General features: G+C 36.7%; 1 protein-coding gene across 4 annotated transcripts in view; it reads right to left on the bottom strand.

Moving 5' to 3' along the window:
• Nucleotides 1-1,977: 1,977 nt before the first annotated feature.
• Nucleotides 1,978-24,541, bottom strand: part of ATP13A3 (ATPase 13A3) — a 54,347-nt gene continuing 31,783 nt past the window's right edge. For all 4 annotated transcript variants that reach the window (XM_030456327.1, XM_030456328.1, XM_030456326.1 and 1 more), the window contains 25 exons: nucleotides 24,419-24,494; nucleotides 23,551-23,682; nucleotides 22,523-22,702; nucleotides 20,595-20,752; nucleotides 19,755-19,943; nucleotides 18,949-19,010; nucleotides 18,286-18,436; nucleotides 17,797-17,913; nucleotides 16,768-16,785; nucleotides 16,520-16,673; nucleotides 16,313-16,433; nucleotides 15,086-15,210; nucleotides 13,984-14,162; nucleotides 13,416-13,538; nucleotides 13,253-13,332; nucleotides 12,605-12,647; nucleotides 12,400-12,509; nucleotides 11,480-11,576; nucleotides 10,532-10,604; nucleotides 9,680-9,857; nucleotides 8,850-9,037; nucleotides 8,318-8,406; nucleotides 8,058-8,138; nucleotides 4,555-4,644; nucleotides 1,978-3,071 (listed from right to left, as the gene is read on the bottom strand). In XM_030456327.1, the coding sequence (XP_030312187.1) occupies nucleotides 2,874-3,071; nucleotides 4,555-4,644; nucleotides 8,058-8,138; nucleotides 8,318-8,406; nucleotides 8,850-9,037; nucleotides 9,680-9,857; nucleotides 10,532-10,604; nucleotides 11,480-11,576; nucleotides 12,400-12,509; nucleotides 12,605-12,647; nucleotides 13,253-13,332; nucleotides 13,416-13,538; nucleotides 13,984-14,162; nucleotides 15,086-15,210; nucleotides 16,313-16,433; nucleotides 16,520-16,673; nucleotides 16,768-16,785; nucleotides 17,797-17,913; nucleotides 18,286-18,436; nucleotides 18,949-19,010; nucleotides 19,755-19,943; nucleotides 20,595-20,752; nucleotides 22,523-22,702; nucleotides 23,551-23,682; nucleotides 24,419-24,494 (3,012 nt within the window). In that variant the 3' untranslated portion in view covers nucleotides 1,978-2,873. The remainder of the gene's footprint in view (nucleotides 3,072-4,554; nucleotides 4,645-8,057; nucleotides 8,139-8,317; nucleotides 8,407-8,849; nucleotides 9,038-9,679; nucleotides 9,858-10,531; nucleotides 10,605-11,479; nucleotides 11,577-12,399; nucleotides 12,510-12,604; nucleotides 12,648-13,252; nucleotides 13,333-13,415; nucleotides 13,539-13,983; nucleotides 14,163-15,085; nucleotides 15,211-16,312; nucleotides 16,434-16,519; nucleotides 16,674-16,767; nucleotides 16,786-17,796; nucleotides 17,914-18,285; nucleotides 18,437-18,948; nucleotides 19,011-19,754; nucleotides 19,944-20,594; nucleotides 20,753-22,522; nucleotides 22,703-23,550; nucleotides 23,683-24,418; nucleotides 24,495-24,541) is intronic.

Genomic DNA, 24,541 nt, shown 5'->3' with positions numbered 1-24,541 from the left:
GACATAAATCCCAATAATTGCCAAAGCTGCAAAAGCTTGTTTTGTGGCTGAACTTGCAACAACAAGAAGGATTCTCAGAAAAGAGGATTCATTATTCTTGTCTAAGCAAATAGGTCAGAGCTCCAGCACGCAACTTCATGAACATTTACTAACTCTGAACCCATTTCTTGAGGAAACTAGCTCCCATCTACAAAATATTCAGGTTTAAGCAGACTCATAACCCACTAGTTACTTAAGCAAGTAAGTTGTCAAGAGACACTTGGCAATTTCAGTTTCAGTAAGAGTTCCCTAAAATGTTCTCCAAAGACAAGCTCACCTTAATAAGCTTTTTCCTCCTTGCTTTCTAGAGAGATCTAGTAAGCCAGAATAAGATGGAAAGACCAGCTTCAGAAACCAAACAAGCCAAAAGAAATCAGCAGTTTAGACAAAGTATTAAGCAAAAACATATGAAAGACACAAATATTTACTTTCACTTCTCATGGAGCAACCAAGCTAAAATGGTCGATGAAATGGAAAGCAAAAGCTTATGCATTTAAGGATAAGTCACAGCTCCCAGGTCCAAGATGCATAGCTTCACAACAGTTTTCAACTAAAATATTATTTTTCTTTAAGTCTGAATACTACTTACGCAGCTAAGAATTATTCTTCATGAATTATCCCATGCTACACAAATTTCATAAAATCAACACTGACAGAAATTGCCAACTGACTCAAGTTCATGATTAATAAATTTATCCAAGTCCACAACTGCAAACCCTTTAAAAGCTGCTTATGTTGGTCAATGTTTATGACCCTAAGAAGCCAGGATAATAAGACTTTTACATTGCTCTGTTGAATGAATGTTAAGAAAACCACTTCCCCCTTTCTCCTGCTCCACCTCTCAAAACCAAACTAACAAAATCAGGAAAAGAGCTGACAGCTGGACTGGAGGATAGTACACCATATGCATACTATTTATGAGGAGCAAGTGCTAATAACTTCAGCCTCCGAGTTCTAGGAAAAAGTCTTCCAAACCATTTAGCACCACATTTAAATTCCCCATTGGCACAGAATGTTCAACAGTGCAGAGACCATGAGATGAGCAGTGGGGACACTGCTCATTCTACCTCACAGAACAGCACAAGGGAATGAGGCCCAACCTGAAAAATTCCCCATGTTAAAACTGCCAGAATCAAATAATCCACAGAAATATTTAAAAAAAAAACAACAAACCAACCAAACAAAAAAACTCAACCAAACAAAACCACTTTAAATTCCATTATCGGAATACATACAATTCAAACTAACCCCAGTTGGTCAGGGAGTTTGGGGCCCTCCTTCCATTACTACTCTAAAGGACCTGACTTCCTTCTCAAAGGGCCTCTACACAATTGTAGCTTCTCTGGATCCCAGACCCCCTCCCAAAGCTTGGAGATGTCTAAGCCAGCCCCCTGTGTCTGGTCAAATAAGACTGCTCAAGAGCCAGTGTATTTATCATCTTCCCAAAGACACCAAATAATACCTTCAGAAAGTTTAGCAACCTGAAGATTGTTTGGAGTAATTTGTGGTTTGAAATTAAAAAATGTTTTACACTTTGCACATGAAGATGCTTGCCTCCACATAATTTTTAATTGTGTTTTGACACCACCTAACAAAAACGATGTACTGCTGCCCCAAGTGCTCTAAGCAGCATTACTGGTGATACAAGATCTTCTTTTCTTTTTTTTTTCTTTTCTTTTCTTTTTTTTTTCCCCCTTTTTTTTTTCCTTTTTCTTTTTTTTTTTAAATAAATAAAATCCACATAAGCCTTATATTTCTGCAGCAAGACAGATTTTAGCTCATCTATTCTCTGTTAATTTTGTTATTTTGTTTCATACAGCTACATATAGTGCTTACAACACTGGCAAACTTTTGAAATGCTTAGGTTCTTAACATGCACAAATCCCAAGCATGGGCATGTGAAAAATATTCTACCCTCCCACCCACCCTCATTTCCCTTCTTGCAGTAACTCTGGCCTTACTGCTTCAAGGTACAAAGAAAAACTATTTAAAGTTTTACAAATAAAACATGGTCCACAAAGGGATAATCCAACCCTTCTGCTGGATAAAGGTCTGTGCAGAAATGCATAGCTGAATGTAATAAAACATGAGATAGAAGATGTAAAGATTCTCCAGCCTTCCTTCTCCAAAAACTTTAGAGTCTAGCCAAATGCCTCCTCCTCTGAAGGCCACCTAAGCCCTTCCTTGGACTTTGATAGAAAGAAGCTAAAAACCCACTTGAAAGCAATGTGCTTTCATCTTAAGGACAGAGCATATTGATTCTATAGCATTCCCAATTCCTGCTATGGCAGACTAAAGAATTACAACTTCAAAGCCACACTTTACACCTGGAAACACTCCTTACTAGTAGGGACAAACTTAGAGGTACACACACCAAAACTTTAGAACCGTTCTGAGGCACAAAGCTTTTCAAAAGTGAATACCAAAAAAAAAAAGCAAGCATGACAAGGCTATTATGTACCTCTAGCACTACCATGAAACCATGACATTATAGGATGTACATGAACATGTGCCCAGGTAAGCATGTTAGAACAGTGATTATGATACTCCAGGTAAATAAAGTGAACCTGTTTTAACTGCCCTGCAGTTCAGGAATAACAAATTTGAAAGAAGGTGGAAGGAAATACAGTAATTTTTGTTCTGCCTTAGGTAACCTACATTTTTAAAATGTATAGCTGCAAGATGTCTGCCTCTGAACTTTATATTCAGTAAGACAAAACAGTTGGAAACATCTGCATTAGAATTTGACATGTGGTATACTGCAATTTCAAAGAAAGCCTTAAAATTACATTCCTCTGAATATTACTAAAGAGACATGCCACCAAGATCCACTGCTACGTTACAGTGATGATTTGATATGAACCATTTCCTTGGGATGGTACTTTTGCTTCTGTTGTTGTTCTGGGTTTTGGTGGCCATTCTGGATCAACCAGCAGTTCCTGAGCAAGGTGCATATACTTGGCTTTTGGTGTCTTCTCTCTATAACCAAACAGGGAAGAAAGGAAACAGACTCCACATCGATCCTCAGCCTCCTGCAGAAGGGAAAAAAATTGAAAAAAGGATTACAAAAAAAAAAAAAAAAAAAAAAAAAGTAAAATGGTAACAATTCAGTAACTCAGTAGAAGAAAAACTACTATTTTAGTTTCTGATTCACTATTTCATTGTCATACTGGATAGTACAAAAGTATAGTACAGAAGCTCTTCTGTTTTGTAATCTCTTCTACACTATGGTAGCAATAACAATTAAAAAACATTCAGAAAAAACAAGTATTCAGCATGATCATAACAGCTAAGTGCTGCTACTACTGAAGGTTATAAAATTGGTCTAGAAAAAGCAGTCAAATTCCCAGAGCATCTGAACACTATTTAAGCAATGGATTGTTTAACCGGAGGCAGCCAGCCAGCCACAAGTGGAAGAATTTAACTTGCTGATCCTGTGAATTTAGGTCCCACAGGTATTAATAGGTATTAAACTGGACATAAATCATTGAATTTAATCTTCCTTCCCATTTTTCCTCTCTCAGTTGTAAGTGCATGTGACTTAACTAGCTGCAGAAAAGTAGCACTGTTCCTTATTATTAAGACTAGATTGCCTTTCATTTCTCAGACACTATCTGAACTCAGCCAGGCTGACATTTTAATGGGCACATATTCCATGTTTTCTTCATGCCCTGAATTTCTCTCAGCAGGTGAGCTGAACCTCACATGAACCTTAAATACAACTTCCACTCGTCAGTGAACACAAAGAATTTTTTCTGTAACAGCCTCAAAGGACAAACATAAATCTGAAGTTAATACATTTAATAAAATTTAGTGCTGAGAAACATACCATCATAATTCTAATAAGAACAAATTTGCAACCAACTAGAAGTAGTAAACAAACATGCTTAAAAAAGAAAAAGCTAGTTTTTGCAGAATGCACGTGGATTTCCTTCACGCATTAATGACAGAGGGGCAGACCAGACCAAGATTCATGGTCACCTGAAAAGCAGAAGCTAAATCCTTCAGTCTCCTAAGCCCTTCAAAGCAGTAATCATGTATTTTGGTTGCCATTTTGTTTCATTGCACTTGTAGTACATGTTGTAAGTTACTGCTCCCATAGACATTGCTCTAAAATTCTAAACCAAACTAACTTAATACAGAACTGGATTAGACCCAGCAATTCTGCTTCCAAGCAAATCAAGACACTCCCTGTTCTAGTATGCTAACTAGAGACAATATAAAAAAAATTTGCTAAGGTGCAAATTGAAGATAACGTGAGAAGTCTTAAAAGCAATCCTCTGGATTTGCTTCACAGTTCTTGTCTAAATTCTTTAACTGTTAACAAAGAGGAAAATACAAATCCAAAAGCCTTCCCTTTTAATATTGAAGTTACAGAAATCCAATTTAAACAGTCTTAAGCTTAACATAAGGCAACAGAAACTCATTGTAACAGAAACTGTTTGTAAAAAATACAAAACTGAATCAGTCTGCATGCACTCAAATGATTACAGCAAAATACTATTATTCTCCAACCTGAGGTGGCTGGGGCATGGTGAGGCGATAGTCTCCTTGTTTGTCTCGACTGAACACAACCTTCCAAAGGATCATATCAAGGAGGACATTCTGTGAGACATTGTAGTAAGTGGAAGAATTAAAGAAACTAATGATCATTTGTTGTTAGTGTGGATTTTACAAATAAAACCTGAAACAGTGCATTAAGTAATTCAGAGCCAGGAAAAATGGAGTTTGTGTCACTTGTCAGTGCTTCAGTGATAAACATTGTCATTCCTAAAGTACTTATATGAGATTTTAGAACATGAACGGGTACTTTAAATCGATATCATCAGTGACCAAAACTGCATCCATTGATGCAGGTAGCAAGTCACAAATACACATTAAGACTGTGTTTCAATACTCTAAAAAAACCCCTTTTAAGCCAAGTAGACCTGAGTCCTTAGTTTCCCCTCTAACCATCCTAAATGTTACAGTGCACTTCATCCAGGAGCTATGTTTTTTTCAGTTTGTTTTAACCCAGTGACATTCCCAGAAAAACTTCAAGAAGAGTGGCAAAACTACCAGCAGGAAGCTTGTAGGAATTCTGTAGGAGCCATTACAGATTTTGGCAGAAATTGATCAGCATGTACATGCAGATGGTCTCAGATAGTTGTTGGAGAGGCTTGAGAGCCCTGAACAGATACAGCAGCACAGGTGGGAACCTAGATCTCCCATGGGCTTGCCTACAACTCTGATCTTTGGACAGATTCCACTTCTAACATCTCACTAGCCTCTGCCATAAAGAAAGGGGAGCTGATTAGACAGAATTCAGAATAGATTTTATAATGCTTATGATTTTATAATACATGAGAACTTTGTAGTGCTTCTATAAGGCATTTGCCAACAGACCTTAAACTTGTTAGATGTTAATGTTTTAAGTATGTCTGTACCAGGCACTGGGGTAAGAAAGAACATCTGCTGGGATCTGCCTTTGTTGTGCTGAATTTTCTGCCATCTGACAGAAATGATATGAATGCTTTGTGGACCTAGTCTGGCACCCACATGGAAGGAGCAAAAGCTTTACAGAGCATTTCACACAACACATTTAGGACAACCACCGTCAGAGATAATTCCTGTTGTAGAAGTAATCAAGAAACAACATATGAGTGTAATGTGACAGAAGTGTGAAACCAACAAGAGTGACAAGACAGATCCAGCCCCTCATAATTGTCTCAATTCCAAGACACTTAAAAAGGCAATTACTGAGGGAATTAGTCTCTGCAGATCAAAATATAGGTGACATACCTATGGAGTATTTTGTTAAAAGAAATAAGGACATGCCACTAGTATCTCTTCTGAGATACTCAGAAGGCAACCTATGGCACTCACTAACACTGTAGTGAGAATTGTAAGTGAGCAGAAAATCCAGCCAAGGAAGGACAAGGAATGAAGGGCAAGAAGCTGTCCTGGAAGTGAAGGATTGAAACTGCCTGCAACGTTGACAAAACACATTGGACCCAAAGTGTTGCACAACATGAAAAGCTTCAGGGAACCTACAGTATTACTGCTGGTTTTGGACAAATATAGATTAAAACGTGGAAAAAAAAGCAGGGTGAAGTTATGGAAGGTGAAGAGTGTATTGTAAAACAAAGTTTGGGATTCAAGGATCACTTGACAAAGCTTCTTCTAATCACCTGCTGTACAGTAAGACAACTTACGTCTAAACAAAGGATTTGATGAATATGAATGTGGAAGAAATAGGTTTTAAGTCCTAAACAGAATTGTCCTAAGAATGTCCTAAACAATTAAAGAAAATTAAGCTATAGAATTATTTTTCCACTCCTCATGTATAAGCAACAAGATACACAGGAAAATCTGGCTAAAAGGAATGTGACAAATCATCCTACCAGTTTCAGTAATGACAATTAAATTACTTAAGTGTTGAAAGATGCCAACTTGAGCCTGCACTGCAAAAATGAGGGGTGGGATTTGAAATAGTGGGTGAATGAAAATGCTCTCCAGTACTTAAATTGCTTAACTTATGTTTGCTCAAAACTTGGAATTTTACAGATTGGTATGACAGCCTTCAAGGCCCAGAAGTGGAACCTTACAAAACTTTTAAGCCTGAGGAGAAGCATTTGTCCTTAAAGGACATGTGTAGATACATGGTCTGACACACTGTATGACGTTCTGCTAGAGCCCTTACACACCCAGAACAGAACATGATCTGCAAGACAAAGTAATTTTTCAGTAGAGAGCAAATTGACTTTTCTCAGTAATGCTAGAACTGGACAGAAAATTGTAACCACCACCTATTTTTACTCCCTGTATGAACAGCAAGCTGAATTTGAAAAAATAGCCTTAGTGCTTCAAAAAAAGCTATTTCCCAAAGAGGATAATAAAGCCATCAAAACTGACTAGAAAAAGTAGATGGATTTTCTCCTTCCTATCCTAGAGCAGGAGTGGGGATCAGCAAGTAGAGGGTTGTTACAAGCTGGGCCTAGACCACAACAGTATGTAGAAGGTTTGGTTTTAGATTTTTCAGAAGACAAAATAGCCACAATTCTGCAGATTTAGAATAATTGTTTTGTTTCAGTAACAAAGACAGCTATACACAGAAAATGTAACTTTTAGCAAGTAAGAAAGAAGGCAAAAAAATAAAACTACTAAGAGTTTAGTAGCATACACACACAAAAAAGAAAATAGGCCATAGAGGAAAACATCAGAAGGGGGATTAGAGTAAATACAAGAGAGAAAAGAGTTCATTGAGAAGAGTCTCATACCATCTAAACCACCTGAAAATGCCTTGGTTGGACATGGTGAACTTAGAGGTCTTTTCCAACCGTGACAATTCTTGTTTCTCTGTGTGATTTTGAGAGGAAAAGACTCTGGGGAGAACTTAAAGCAGTCTTCCAGTACCTGAAGGGGCCACTGATTCTTGGAAACCACATGGGGTACCTGGATGAAAGGTAGGGCATATTTCTGCCCACATTAATTTTGGAATTACAGCAGAAGAGGACAATAATCAAGAGTGAATGACTTTGAACAAGCTCAGGGGTCCAAAAAACATCTCTGCATGAACATCTCTACTTCGGGATTTGGATCAGATTAGATGAACAAGTTACACAGACCTGCATTATTCTGAACAATAAGCTACATGTATGATCCAATTAAAGATGAAGATGGGCTCCCATAAGGGTTTTATATCGTTCTTTACCATGCTATGTTATTCTGAACTGAATTAACACTGCAAATAAATATGGAGAGTATTGTCCTATGAAATAGTTGAAATAATCTATGTGTTTCAACCTCCCCTCCTCTTTTTAGTCAATAGGATTAAAGAATTAAGCTTTCAACACATAAAACCATGAGACCTTAAAAAAGCAGCCTACAACAACATTTTTAGGAATTAAAATTTAACAAGAAAACAGTGGCCACTTACTCTTGATACGCTGTGAAGAGAAAACGTAGCAAAAGACAAATATGAACCCCCAAAACCCCACACTTAATAGACAAGCATTTTTTCCATTTGAATTTCTTACCTCCATCAGCACAGATACAATTGCATTGAGAACAACAATGATGAGAATTCTCAGGCGCCACTCATAGGGCACGCACACGAGCTGCAAGGAAAAGTTGTCAGAGGTTAGTAACACACACAAGTAAATGCAGATTCAAAACAGGTTCATGGTTGTAATTTCTCCCTCTCCCCAAGATTCGAAGCTCTAAAGGTATGAAGCTTGCCCAAAAGTCAAGTCAAACAGTTATGACAGAAAATAAAGATGCCTATGTTGAGTCTTACCTCAAGAAATGTGTCAATAGACTCAACAGGATGCAACATGATGAAAAATATGAAGACATAAAGAATTATCACAGATGTAACAAAAAGAACTGTAAAAGAAGAAAAAAATATATTATTTGGATCACCACACAATCAGAGTTTCAGAATGTTTTTCACATATCATGGGTTCATTAATCCCTGGAAATAACCTCTTTTCTCCCTCTAAATCCTTTCCAGGTGGATTTCAGTAACAGAAGTTCTACGGATAGCCATAAAGAGACAGAAGGACAGACTCAATTTCTCACTCACTTGTGAAGCTGTAATGTATGTACACATACACTTCTACAAACCATGCAACTATTAACACATTTTTCCATACAGTGTAAGACTTCCTTACTGCTATCTTTTATTAGAGACTACCTGTACTACATTCTCCTAGCAACACTATTACTACTAAAGTGAAACAACAAAATTGTAACCAAATTGTGGTTAAATATGTGTATGGTCACTTGGGAATTTTACTTGGAACTGTATATACTAAGAACAGACTTACAATTTTTGTAGCACGGTTGCCTAAAGGGCTTTCCTTTAGAAAAGACAATTGCCACTATGAGGTACTGAAAGCTGGATATAAAAAACAAAGTTGTGTTTTCATAATTTTTAATGTAATGTTCATCATGAAGTGTCTCGTTCCCATGGTGTGCAGAGCTGGTGTTTGTATTATCCAATACATTACAGGCACTACAACACAAGAAAACATTTAATAGTGATTTAAAGTGTAAACAAGGCCTACTTATTAACAAAAGTAATAACAGAACAAATTGCTACAGCAGTTTAAAAAAAAAGCTTAGCCTTGGAAACCTCTTAAGGATAGTAAGAAATAACTCAAACCTTCAGAGAGTAGCTAGCAACTTTTGTGAATTCTGAGCTTCAAGTTCTTTTATGCTTCCATCTTATAACTTCACTACATGAACTGTTTAGTAACAATCAGTGTAGAAACACTTTGAAGAAAAGTAAGAAAGTATTGCAAAAAGTTACACTTTTTCAGTTTCAGAATTATGAATTTGATTTACTGGAACCCTAACAGGAAAACAAACTTTAGAAGAGTTAAAATAGGGCCGTACCATTAATTACAAATTTCCACCTCCAACATTGCAAAGCTGAGGAGTCTTCAGATGACCCTACAGTCTGGCTTTGACACAGTTTTTCATTTCAGCCACTGGGTAACTCCTGTGTAACCATACACTTTTGACAAAGAAATTCCGACTAACAAGCTGCCACAGAAACTTAATTTACAAAGTCTCCAAAGGGCTCAATACAGAAGAGAGCAGTTCCTGACTACATCTTTCCAACCTTTACTGCATCCTGCATGGAGCCACTTACTCAGATTCTGTTGTCCAAGGCTCATACCAGGACTGCTGTTTGACCCAAAAAAACCCAAAGGTTTGGAAAGCAAGGCAGATGATGATCTGAGACAAAACAGAACATAGAAGTGGACCTGAGATAAGACCTGATGGAGGCCTTTGAGCAACAAGCTCCTTCCAAGCAGGGTTCAGACTCACTGCAAAGAAAAAAAAATTAGATTATTACATCATTATGGTTTTCAAGAACTACCCTGTTCACATTCTGTGGACTGAGAATGGTTTGCTCATTACATCACTTTAAAATTTAGTACAGATCTGCAAGTCTGAAACCACCTTGCAAAATCTGTATCATAGAATAACACCACAGTGCCTTCTACAGGCTGGTTACTCCCTAAAGCAGAGGGCAGCAGGGAAGAAAAATAGAAGCCATGTGACTTAAAGAATTAGGAGTGTCTGGCCAAATTCCCTTTGTCTGGCACAAGGACATACAGATCCTCTCCTCAGATTTGGTCTGCCAGTGTTTCCAGGAATCAGATTCTATTAAACTTGAAAATTGAATTCTATCAGAACAACCCCAGTTTTGATTCCAAAATTAGTTTCCTCATATCAATAAAGATTTATGACTTCCTGTACTGTGTGAAGAACTACTTTGGTAAAATCACTCATCAAACCTGCTTTTTGTAAAAGGACATTTCACAAATTTCAGATTAATCTAACACCGTGGTTTGGGTTTTTTAATGCATATAGTAGTCAGAACATTTTAACTGGATGACAAATGGCCAAATGGCATGTAATTAGAAATTAAAGAAAATGTGATCAAGAAAAACCTGTTTCATAGAAGCTAGCAATAGTAACTCAGTAAAATACTTACTGGTGAAGACAACCACCAAAATGATTGCCAAATCAATGAAGAGAAATTGGAAATCTCCCAAATTGCTCAGGATCTAAACAGAAATCACAACTGAAACATTGGTAATTTCTTCACACCAAGAAACATCTTACAGTGTCACTCCTACAGCATTAACTCTTTACATTTCATTCTATAAGCAAGACAGTCTCTTGTCAAACAGGCTTAATTTATCTGAAGGAGTCCTGAGTACTCCACAATTCACATACTTAATTCTTTAAGTATCGAAGTTGAAGCAATTCAGTTCCAAGATGCAGACACAATTTGCAATTGAAATTTGTAATAGAACTTACATTACTGAATCTTACAAATCAATAAAATAATAGCTTAGGCCCACAGTTCTCTAACCAACTTACTCAGCAATCTTATAGTTGTCAAATTTCCACCTCAAAGATCCTTTAATACTTTGCATGTTTAGCTTACTCATAATATAAATTAAAATGCAGAACTTCTACCACATACCATATTGTGAATTCAACCATATTGACAGGAAATACTCCACTTTGCTTTTTCCTCCTCCTAACTCAATACTTGAAAGCTGCAGTATTTCATAAATACAGTGCTGTGCTATTACATAAAAGTAATGCATTGCCCATAAACAAAGTTAGGCTATTTAAAATTATGCCAGTTTTTAAATAACGGAAAACTGTAATCCTGTTTTGCTCGTTTGGTCTTCCCACTGTATAGACTTTTCATTCACAGCTATTCGTTATTGCCTTTTTTTAAATAGCTACTGCCATGGTTTTCCTACAGCCAATATTCTAAAAAAAGCAGAAAATACTAAGAAAACTGTTAGTCCAAAGACAGTGTTTTAAACGTGGGTGTCGTGTACTCAAAGAGACTTGCAACAGTTTATACTACATCATCAATTTTCAAATCTCTGAATTACATTGACAATGCTTAAATACTTACAGAATATAGCAGAGTAACACTGATGTACTGGATAATGCTGTATAATGCCATGAATTTAAATACACAGAAGGAAGTTATTAAAGCAGCACGGCCTTCCCTGTCAAAGCAAATGCAATCATGTAACCAGAAAGCTTTCTGTGCAAGCAGGTCATTTCTTCTTAGCAAAATGTTAGGTGCAATTAAACACATAAGCAAACATTTTGAGGGAAATTAGGATGAGGACATACAGAGAAAAAGGGGTCAGAATGGTACACTTTCAAATGCATCAAAGTTGTGAGCACGCCTTCTCAAGTGAGCCACCACTCTATTTCAGTGTTCTTTAGGCTTTATGTGGTTTTCCAGCAGAGGTTTTACATTGAATGTCTGCTTGCAAAAGCACCAGTTTAATACATGGATTGAATGAACATAGTCAGCCAGAGTTCCTGACTTCAGGAACGTTTCTGATTACACATTACTTCATTAGTTCCACACAGACTTAACTAGATTCTTTTCTGGCTGACCCTTACGCAAGATTACTAATTAACTTACAATTATAGAATCAAAAATTGGTCAAACTCTGTTTAGGAAATTTGCTTTCTGCTTCCTATAGTGCTGAGCAGTTGTCTGAAGAATTTATCTGCGTGCAATTACACACAGGCTCCATGGAAACTACCGAAGTCAGCAAGACATCAAATTAAATACTAACACGGGAGCTTGCTCCTGCTCTAAAAAAACTTTACCTAGACCATAGAGTTTATAACAAAACACTAAATGATGCTGTGGCAAGTCCTTTCTCAGAGTATCTCCAGTAAAGAAAAGAACTACTGAAACTGCATGGCTTATTCTCTAATTCCAACTGGGCTCCTAAAGTATCAAACATATACAGGGTATGCAAAAAGAGTTATGCAGATGTATTTCATGTTCAGAGTACATGGCATTACCTGATCAGCTTTGGCACGCAGGAAATACTGGGTGTCCTGGAAGTGAATGGTGATGCCACAGAAGCCTCAAGTTCAGACAAAGAGATACCACCATGTGCCCTCTTCAGCGCCTGCCAGTTAACATTGAAACCCAGAGTATTTTACAATGTGCTTTCAGCTATAGAATTTAACTGAACAGATCTGTATGGAAAATAAAAACACTTACGCCACAGTCATTTGCTCCATCTCCACACATGCCCACATAGTAACTATAAAAAACAAACAGATGTCAACATTCTGGACCTTTCCCTAATCATATTCTATTTAGCTTATTATTCCATTAAACACTGCTATATTATTTAACTTAACTGGGGTTTGCATAATAATAAATTATCATAATGCAAAAATTACTGAAGTTACTGTTCCCCTTACACATATAAAGAAGTAGACAGCGAAGTAACATGACTGAGCCAGATCAATCAAACCCACAATGTTTATTAGTCCTCTATCATTCCAAGCTTGTGTAGATCACCTGTGCTCCAGGCAGAGATTTATGTAGTTTTTGGTACAGCTGACACCAAAAGACAGGACAGTGACCATGTGTGACCTTAAATCATCCCGTTAATACTTCTTTAAAACAGAGAAGACATTTGAAGGATTTTTTAATTAACCCATGCAACCAGTTTTATAAAATATGCTAGTCAGTTTAGGGTTAGGGTTAGCTTATAACTTCATGAAAAGCCGGATGCTTTTCTAACTAGCCAGCAGATGGCCTTTTTCATCTAGCAAAGCAGCTGGCAGCATACATTAATTTTTTCTTCTATCACAACACTCTGTGAACACTCCCATTTTCTGTGCTTAAGCATATACTTACTCTACATTTTGTAAAGCTTCTACCAGCTGAGTTTTCTGATCTGGCGCCATGCGAGCAAACACAGTGCCATGTAACACAAGCTGGAAGACAAAAGATTTCATAATGCTTGCAGGGTAATGCCTTTCCATCATCAAAAGTGCCTGAACTTGAGAAAAATGCCCACCTTGGGTACCAGATCCTGAAAGTGCTCCAAAATCACTGCAAATGACTTCCCATTCATTGCGAAATGGTATTTGGTCATCTGGAGATCCTCAAGGCTTTCATGGACCAATTTAACTGGAATATCCTATCAAAAATAGGTTAACACTCAAGCTGTATGGTATTTACACAGATGCCAGTACTTTAAAGCTACTACTCAGAGGGGCATCCCAAGAAATTCCACATTAAGGAAATTTTCTAAGCACGTTACTAGAAAGAAAACCTCACACAATGAAAACATGTGTTTAGTAATAAGAAAATGTGGTTTAATGTTTAATAGGAAGCAGCTAGAGCAGTCCTAAGAGACTGAAATATGGGAAAAAAACATGTCTCCTGTACAACTAAGATGCCAAATGAGATAGCGTAGTTGAAAAGCTGTTTTATTCTCTGGTATCTTAAGAACTAAAGTTAGCTACTACATCAATTTTGAATTACATACTCAAGAGCAGATTTGCTACTTCACAGAATAAGAGGAGACACAACAGTCAAAATTAACTGCTTGCACTCTGAGAGCATAATAATGCTTGTAATACCTCTGAGTTTATGGCTGGTGATGAACTAGTGCATTTTGCAAGGGTATCTGCATAATGCCAGTTGATTCTGGCTGCCTGCCCATCCTTTGGAGGTAGTGCTTCAGCAATAATGACCTTATCCTGAGGTAGAATCATTCCACAGTCTCTGGCCACTGAGATAGCAGTTAACATATTATCCCCTGTTAAACAAGTGCATTTATAAAGTTTGGTTAGAAAAAGATCAACAGAATATACTGCTATTCCACGTAAGAGAAAAGCTAACAAACGCAGTTTTCAACAAGGAGGAAGGCAGCTTGACATGTCAGTGACAAGCTTAGGGCAAACCAAGCCTACATGCAAAATTCATAGCCTACTCTGTTAAAAACCTCCCCTCCACTAGCATCACTAGAAACTTCACATGGTTCTTTCAGCCATAAAGCACTCTCACTGACCAAATCTTAGCATATATTGAAAGTCAGGTAGAAAACATGCAGCCATTTAAAACACCACATTTTAAACACTGTCACAGAACATGCAAACCCTAAGTTGTATTGCTAGCATATCAAAACACTATTTCAAAGCTGCAATACATGTGATCTAAAAAGCAAATATTGCAAGGAAAATAATGAACACAGATACTTAGCCTGTTTACAGGAATGTAAGAAGTCATTCTTAAAAAAATTTAAAAACCAATAAAAAGTGACTTATCACAAACTAAATCAAAACGATAGGGACACTTGGGACACTTTGGCTCAAAGCCAGGTAGTGATAAGATTAAATGAGGACTTTCACCTAGCCTGGTGATCTGGAAGACCTCTAAGGTTTTCAATCCTTCAACTCAGTATAAAGTAAATTGTGCATGGAGTTAGGGAGAAGAAGATTCAACACAGAATTAATCCCCATACGGGTTTCCTGATCTCTAATTTACCAAAGCAACTTTCACCCAAAAATAAAGTGGTATCTGAATAGTGTCACTGTAATTTCTAAACTTCCCTCTTCCTATAAATACAATGAAACCCCAGCCTATTGTCAGGATAAATTGACTTCATACACAATAACTACAATTATAAGACCAAAAATAAAAGTATTTTTATCTTTTGAGTATGAATGTTTACATGCTAACCTGTAACCATGACAGTGCGAATGTTGGCTTTATGCAAATCTTCAAGTACAGCAGGGGTTTCTTGCTTTAGCTTGTTTTGCATTATAATTAATCCCATAAAATCCATGTTGCTTTCAATAGCATCTCTATAGAAAAAAGGCAAGCAAGAGAACATTTAAAGAATTACAGTTACTAGATGTCACTATCTGTTTATTGCTGTAAAATGCTTATTTTTAACCTTGAAAAGTGAAGAATTTGCTTTGAAAGAAGTGGCTGGAATACATAATTATTCACAATATTTGACATTAATTCCCTTGTTTTAGTTGGAAGCCACTATAAGAAAATGCATAATTTTCAGTTTCTTCCATGAAAACTGTAAGAATTTACATTCTCACAAAGAAAGGCTAGAAAAAAAGCTCTATAGCTAACTGCATTAACAGCCAAATTTTAAGATTTGTTTAGAATTAACAGCTCTAATTTCCAAGATGGTGGAACCTTAGTATATAAGCTACCAAATTATATTAACAAGACTAGTAAGATTTATAGACATTAGCTGATTAAGAAAAGCAACTAATTTGGTTTACATGAAATCAGGGTATTTACAGGTCTTGGGTATTTTGCTGCTACTGCAGATTTTCACACCTGAAATTGGAAAACAATTTCTCTGCTTTGTACCATTTTGCAAAAATTTTATCTTTTACATGGAGCTGATAAAAAAAACAACAGTCAAAGTTGGCAATTTCATAGCAATGTTTCACTTTCAAACACAATGGAAAAAATTGAATTATCCACAACACCAGGGCCAGCTGAAAAGTAATTAACAGAAAATACTACTCTTTGAAGGAAGAAACCTTTCTACTTTCTAAAGCTTTCTGACAGCATTGCAGTGAGAAAATCGATATGCCATTATCTTTAACAGCTCAGGTGATCTAAGTATGTGCAAATAACAAAGAATTTGGGCTAGGGTTTTCTGCTACATTAGCATAAATTAAACACCATGAAAATATTATGAGAGTTTATTTCAAGCTTAAAGAAATTCGTCAGAATTCAAGTTATTGCAGAAAAACATCCTTAAATATGAAAGTATTGTCTACAGTACAAATAAAGAATGCACAGAACTACGTATGTCAAGACAGAAGAAAGGTAAAGAAAAGTAGTAATTGATTTAAACAGAAATAAACATTACATAATTCAAAGTATGCAGCTTTTAAAGCCTGTTGCTTACTAAAGAAGTGAAGTCACTCTTACCTATTAATAGTCTGGACTTTGTGCCATGTAAGCTTAGACTCCAGTTTTCTGTGAGCAAGAGCAATAACTCGGAAGCCCTGCTTGGTGTAGTCTTCCAGGACACACTCAAAGTCAACAGGAACTTGAAAAAGGTCAAGTTCAGAGTTATTAAAATTATTCATATTATAGCTGAGGTACACAAAAAATAAAAATAGTTTGTTCCTTTACCTGTTTCCTGCTTACACAAGCTGGCTATCACTTCAGGTGCACCTTTCATGTAAGCATCCATTCTCTTCTCCCCTAGAACTCTCGCTATTACACACATACGCTGCAGGACTGAAGAAAAGGGAAACTGACGCACAATTCCAATCTCGTAACCAGTCTGTGTCAGGAAGGAAGGAAGGAAGGAAGAACAGGTTTACATCTACACACATTCTGCAAAAGAGCTACATGCTGAACTGAAAAAGCATACTTACCGAAAGCTCAAACAATTCCTGAAAAAGAATAATAAATAAATTTAGTGGAAATATTGGTTTTGAAGTATTTTTTCAGCTACAAATCATTTCAACATAAATCAGTAAATGAAATCTACACAGCACTCTCAATATAAAATTGCAATATATTTGTAATGGTTCTCATAAAAGCTAGTATGAATATACTCCATCTGTTCAGCAAGTGAGACATGGTAGAAACTTTAGAGCTTGATTTCCTGATTGGAATTTGGAAGACCATCCACAGTCCAACCTATGCCCATTTTGCCTGTGTAAACGATTTAACTACTACAGTATTTCAGAACGAGGCCACGAATAAGTACGTCCTCAAAAATATCATGTCATAAGTTTCAAGAATATTCATGTGTCAACTGCCACACTGTAATTACAGCTGTGATTATATACCAAGTTGTGAACAACAACAAAAAAAGAGATCTATGTCCACTGTAGACTAAGACTCATATGGAGGAACCAATCTCCTATACCCCCCTGCTACCTTGGCTAAGTGATCCATCTGGGTATAAAGTCACACACTTGAGTTTCCACTCCCGTTTAAATATTACTTCAAAATGCAGAGAGAAGAAAATGTTAAAGCTTCCAAGTACATCTATTTTTTAACTCAGCACACAATTAAAAATTACATCTCTAAGGTAAAACGGTGATAAGAACTCTGTACCATGCAGCGACATTAACAAAACATTGTTGTAACTGACACTGCAAGGTCAGCACACATAAGCACTTAATTAGTATAGTCAGAATTTGGTAGTGATATTAGTCTTAAAATGCATATTCTCAAAAGGCATTACAGCACTTTATAATCAGTCCATAAGGGTACTAATGATGGCAGTTTTCTCATACTGAAAGTGGCATATATTGAACCACTACCTTCAACAAGCGTCCTCTCCCATCTCCTCCCTATCTCTGCCATCAAAAACCACAGAGTTTTGATCCTGTTTAAACTGTAGCAGCCAGAACCACAGCGAAGGATTACTTTAACTCAAATAATTTTTATACCATTTCTTCATTTGCTTCTTGTTTGGATTCTGGGAAAAGTTGTTTTGAAGGTCGAACCACTGTTGGCATGATTCGATTATGAAGGGCTGTTTCTTCTTCAGTTGCTTCTTCTAAAATCTGGATTTAAAACAATTAATTAATGTATACATTCATTAACTTTGATTTTCTCATAATGTAATTTCCAGGGAAAAACCAGTCCAAGGTGCAATGATCTTTCTAAACAAGGTTTCATGTGAGAATTAAGTACCTTAATTTAGCAATTAACTTAAAACCCCCCCTAGCTATTTTACACCAGAAAGCAGTAAATTATCTCTTCAGATTCTTTCACTTGTATGAATTGTTGCAGAGAACACATTTTAGGAACGTTTGCATATTAGTATTTCCTTTGGTACACAAGCATTGTCAGAAGGCCACCGTTTTACAGTTCCAGCTTGAAACAGCATGAAATGGTTTGTCTTGTTGCTTCTCTCGAAACAAGCAGACACTTACCCATCCTATTGCTTCAAACATCTTCAAATCAAGCGGATCCCCAGAAAGTACCCCTTCAATTTTTGTAAGGGAATGACAAGTTGCCATGCAAGCTACAAACTCAGACTTCAGCAAGCTCTCACTGCAGGCGCTCTCTTCCGGCAAAAGGAAACTGAAACAATGAAGTTATAATATACTTAGCACTACAATTATTTATTATGAGCCAATTCAAAAGGTTTGTTTAGATTAAGAGAAGAAAATTCACTGCACAAGTCTCTTCAGTCATCATTTTCACACATCACAGAAAACACATTAAGACTCTGGGCAGGAGCCTTCAGAAACAGTCCAACTTCTGTCCCCTTCAAAAACTCTGTGCTAATTCACTGTTTAGTTTGATTCCTCATATAGAGGCCTCCTGTTCCTCAGTTAGCTAATTCATTTTAGCAGCCCAAAGAGTCATCACTTAGGAGGCCAGGATTAAGGAAACATACTGTGTCTTTACTGCATCATCAGAGTTAAAACACTTTCATTACACCTAAACCATACTTTCAGTTGCATTCTAACAGCTCATTACAGAAATGCAAACACATATGAGCTCACACCGAATTTTCTGTTCCATTCAGCTGAAGCTGTTAGAGCACAACAAACTATCATATCTGGTATCAGCTCTGAGCCTATCCTTACCGAGCATTTTCCACTCGTTGAATTCCCCAAAGATCCAGGCCATCCTCAGTAAGTGTGCCAGTCTGCAAAACAAACCAAAGGGCATGGCAGAAGGAAAAAGCCTTCAGAAAGGTATCCTCAGGTAAACAAAAAATTAGCAGCTAATTAACCAAATTACACCTGAACTATTTATTCTATTTTGTTTTCACTTCATTATCAAGACTTCTGGACAGGAAATACCCTGTTTCCCTTGCTTTTTGGTAGTAACTAACTTCCAACTCTGTTAAATAGCTTTAAAAAAATCACTCAAAGTGATCATGCTCCTTCCTGGAGACGTGACAAATGAACCTTAAAATCCAAAGACAATAGTGCAAGATCTGTATATTCAGTGGTTGGGGCAACAGAAAACAGATAACTAAACCTTTTCCTATATAGCTAAAACTGTAACCGGAAAATATTTAGAAAAGGAATAATATGTCAGTGTGGGTTTTCATTGAAATAAGTAAAACTAGAAACTAGTTTGACCTCACATGGTAATTTTCCAGAAACCTGTGTACTAGAAATACTTAATCCCTAACTCTCACATTTCTAGGATTCCAGTAATAAGTTAGGACTTAGGACTCTAGAGATAAGAAAGCATCTCTGTATTGTAACAGCTTTTAAGGGCAGAATAAATTAAGTTTATGAGTAGCCAACACTGAACATTAGATGCTAAAGCAAAAAAAATGATCTAATTTATACAAAAATAATGAACTTTCCTGTAGTCATTAGTCTACACAAATCCCCATTTATAACACAATGCCTCGAAGTTTTAAAATTCTCCTAACCTTATCAAAACACACAAGGTTCAGCTGGCCACAAATATTTATCCTTTGAGGGCTGATGCAGAAGATACCAATTTTTTTCAGCCTTCTTTGTGCATAAACGATGCCAGCAGTCATGGCAGCAGGGAGTGCTGGAGGCACCGTAATAGTGATAATGTCAAGAGACTCAATGATGATGGTATGAGCTGGAACCTGCAATAAAGGTCTTTATTAATGAACAAGAACTCACTACTTAAAAGATTCACCATCCCACTGAAGCCTTACATCATTACCTAAAGCAAAATCTACACATTGCTTGTTCCTGAACATCATGTTCTGGATTGCCCAGAAACACAGCACAATCTTCAGCCATCATCAGCAAACATGTTAATCCAGTAGTAAATTACTGTTATATGTTATTGCATCAAATTTCCACTTTGTCCCCTGTGAATATACTACTTGAAAACAGTGACTGATTAATGCATAATCTTTGGAGAAAAAAAAAATTACAACGTTATGGATTTCCTGGTGAAGACTTTTCACCTGCAGCGTTATTTAGATGTGTTGTATTCTATTTCTCCCAACTGGATACCAATCAGATGTTAATCTTCCATATAATAAAGATAAAAGTGTAGCAACTGGGTCAGTCAAAAATTGAGGTGAACTCAAATTTCATTGTAATATATTAAAATTCTGCTTCCGTGTGGAATTGTGTTCTTGGTTAGCTTGCCTAATCCCACTGATACAAAATAAAGCAAATAAATTTTCACTTAAAACCAAATTGTTTCACATAATCTTGGGTGCGTTCTAAAGCATGGTCAATCCTTTACTAAAAGAGAGTTCTAAAAAGAAATTAAAACATACCTCATTTAAGATGCTATTGACAACTGTGTAAAGAAAGCCAATGCCTGCCACCACTACCAGAGACAGGAGAAACAAATAGGCATCTCTGTAGAGCTTAAAATCAGTTGGCTTTGGATACAGTATAGAACGAACAAGCTGTCCTTTAGCAGTACTAAAGCCTAGAAATAAAAAGGAGTAAATTATTAAAAGTATAAATAAGAGCAAAGCTATTCAAGTGATTAAAAACCTCGAGGAAACCCTTAAGCTACTTGTTTCATTAAGACTGTTTCTCAACGAACATAAAAGATGTTTTGCAATATTGTAATTAAGGTGCTTAAAAAACGTATGTACACATCATACTAAGTGTTTCTCTCCCTATGGCAAGGACATGCAGCCAATGCACATGAACTGCTCTTCTACAGTGGCAGTACACCCTCAAATGCTTGGAGGAGTTGGCTGAACTGCATTTTGTCCCTCACAATGCAGAGCTAGTGGCTATGTCTAATGGTTGTCTAATTGTGCCAGTCTCTGCAAAAAGGAAATGAAGTTATTTAGAGTCCAACTTTTAAATGGGGAGTCTGTGTAAGCTCTCTTTATGGCCAGAAAGACCAGAAAATTATTATTCAAAGTAAAACCCCCTGCTGTGCACAGAGTCATCTTTTGGAGAAGCCTACCTCTTGACTGCATTTTGACACCTAAGATAAAAGACTGAACTTCTAAGGGTCTTCAAGTCAGACAACTCCTCCTTGAACCTTGGCCCCAAAATCTGTAAAGGCCAACCCCGGAGTCCAAAACATTTTGTACCTGTTTCAATTGCAAAACCTATTACAACTATCTCAACACTGATGTCAGGTTTGCTGGCATTACTGACAGCTCCTTGACAGCTTTCTCCATCTGCAATCCCTCCCAGCAAAAGCTAAGCCCTCCATGCTGGTATTTGATACATAAGATTCTATCAGAATTGGCTATTCCATCAGACAACGAAGATGAGTTCATCACAAGAGGAACAAGGCATGAAGCCTTCAGACTTTGAATTTGCTGCTGTGTAGTACAGATCTTGAGCCTGTTCAAAGAAGTTGAGGTTGACAGTATGTTCTTTAGTATTTAGTTATGAATGCTTTATAATTTTACACACCAATCAAAAAAAGTAAAAATCAGAAATACAAGTGGGGTTTTTTAAAGGTTTTGCAGGTGGTTCTGTAGCCACAGAGGCTAGAACAAAGCAGAGTAAAACAAAGTGAAAGCCTTATGTGACAGTTAGGGAACATACAGAGATAGCTTCACTGAACAGTTATGTTCTCTAAAACACATTATCAGTTTTGGATTCATTACAACTACAACAGAAGCCACAATGATCTACACATTAACATATCCATTAACTGAGTTTCAGGACCAAAGAAACCCACAAGGAATAAATTTCGTTCATCTGTATTTTACATCTATTTCAGCTTTAACATCTAACACTTGTTGACTAGACTTAAGATATGAACAGTATTGCAAGTACAGTCCCAGTAGATCTATCTTATATCCTCATTTATTAAAAGAATAAGACTGCATGTTTTGCAGAACACAACCATATGGAATTCTGCTCTCATAGAATTCTTTTAAGGACTAAATTTTTTATCCTTTTGCTCCTCTCTCTATATATAGTCACAGCAGGAAAAGTGTACTTGTCCATACATAAAATCTGAATGAACCCCTTAAGGACCTGAAAATGCATTCAGGTAAGTTTCAATTGATGCTAAAGATTGATTCACTTTCTTGTGTGCCAAATACTCCCCAGGCCATTACCAAGTTCTATACTGTTATAAGACATTTATTAAATTATTTGTGGTATACTCATTTATCCAAGCCTAGCAACATTCAACAAAATATTCCAAAGTCTCAGTTGACAAACACCTACAAAAGCAAGCAGCACATTAACAAGTGATAAACTTTACAACTGATACCTGTTCTCACTACAAGAGCTTTGACCAGTTCTCCAGTATAAAAACGTGTTTGAATGACGTTGGTTCCACAGAACAAAGTATGTCGCCTATGCACCTCCGGACTGTATATTTCATCTCCCATTGCTTTCGGATATTCTGAAGGATTTGGTAGATTAATCTTGGTGACAGGAACACTTTCACCTTAAATGGAGAAAAGAATCTCTAAGCAAGAAAAAATACACATTTTTTTTCCCTAACAACTTCAAATAGAACAATATATGCTCACTTCATCAATACAGAAGCAGACTTAGGGAAGAAGCCACCTTCCCTTCTGCATGTTATTACGTAGTCTCTTGCCTCTTGGCCTCAGCTCACCAGAAAAGCTAGAAGCTGAAGAAAATTATTCTCAGCTCCTTTGGAACTAAGTACACTCAAGTTAGGGCTGCATTTAATTCTTACCAGTTGCTAGCAGCAGCAAGAGACTTAAATATATTCAAAGAACTGGACATGGTAAAACACAATCTCCAAAATATGATTTCCTAAACACTGCCAGTTTAAACAGACTACCCTAGCAATAACAAAAAGTCCATCCTGTTCATTGAAGCTGATGTATTTGAAGCTGTCCTTCAGATCCCTGATTTCAGAGTATTCAGGCACCACTTGAGATAATAATTGCTGTTTGTAAATACAGTAAACTTTCTACTCATTACCTTAATTCCTGGAAGCAATTAAAAAGTTTGGCAAAAATATTCTGAATAAACACACTGCAGAACTCAATCTGCACTAGGAAAGACAATTATCAAGGAGAAAGCTTTCCAACCAGAAGCTACTGCTCATTTCTGGAGTTGCCAAGCAGCACCAGGTAGCTTTTGCAGCTGAGCAGAACCTCTGTATTTTAGTACTTGGGAGTACATGTCAATGCAAGAACAAACACATTTCAAGCAAAATTAACATTCCCACTTCTGTTAGAGCACAGTGCAAGTTCTGCAAGCACATAGGTATAAACTAATAAATTTACCCACAGAAAAACTGTATCAAGTTTACTTTACCTGTTAACATACTTTCATTTACAATGCAAGTGCCACTAAGAAGTACTGCATCACAGGGCATAATTGTCCCATTAGATGGAATCAACATGATATCTCCAGGCACAAGGTCGGTGGAAAGGATTTCTTCTATTTCTGAGTGTTAAAAGACAAACAAGTTTACCTGAAAATAGACACCATCTACAAAACCTGATAAAAATTCTCACAGCTAAGATACAGGTGGTAACAATTACGATTATGCTCCATTTTATTAATTACACTATGAAATTTTTTTTAAAGGTACAGAAAAAGCCACTGATAAACCAAATTCCATACAGAATAAACTCTAGAGAACATAGAAATAGTGCATCATAACAAATTAAAAGAATTAAGCTTATATAAAAGATATTAACAATTAACTGAAGTACAGCTTCAGTATAAAGACAAAAGTCCAATACGAATGTATGTCTTCAAAACACAACCACAAACCACAACCTAAATATCTTAACTACTGTCTGTGGTCAAATAAGCAAAAGTCCACAAATCAATCTGCAGCCCCTGTTGGTTAATAAATTGTAATGGAAACCCAGTGCATACACATCTTTAAGCCAAGAAAGAAACCAAAATGACAATTACACATGTGCAGCAGTACAGAAAGAGAAACAGGAATAGGGCAGGCACCTAATCTAGAACTAACCTGATAATTAAAAATACCATCTAGACGAATAATCCTAAACAGAAGAATAATCCTATCTAAACTCCGCCTTTTCCCATGTCATTTTGCTAAGAAATACAAGCATTTCAGGCTGATCAAAGAAAGCAGAGATCCATAACAACTTTACATTCAACAAACTATGCAAGTTCAACCTTTCAAATGATCTGTGAAATTTACCTTGGTCTCCTCCTCTGCAGACAGAAACCCTGACAATGCTGTGAGCTGCTACCATGTCATGTAACATAACATATTGCTGTAAATGGGAGAAAACAGCTCATTATTTAAAAGCAAAGCTTGTCT

This window comes from Calypte anna, chromosome 9 (assembly GCF_003957555.1).
Source record: "Calypte anna isolate BGI_N300 chromosome 9, bCalAnn1_v1.p, whole genome shotgun sequence".
In the NCBI taxonomy this organism is placed as follows: Eukaryota; Metazoa; Chordata; class Aves; order Apodiformes; family Trochilidae; genus Calypte; species Calypte anna.
The sequence above is the reverse complement of the archived record's forward strand: the minus strand, read 5'-3'. Positions and strand labels throughout refer to the sequence as shown.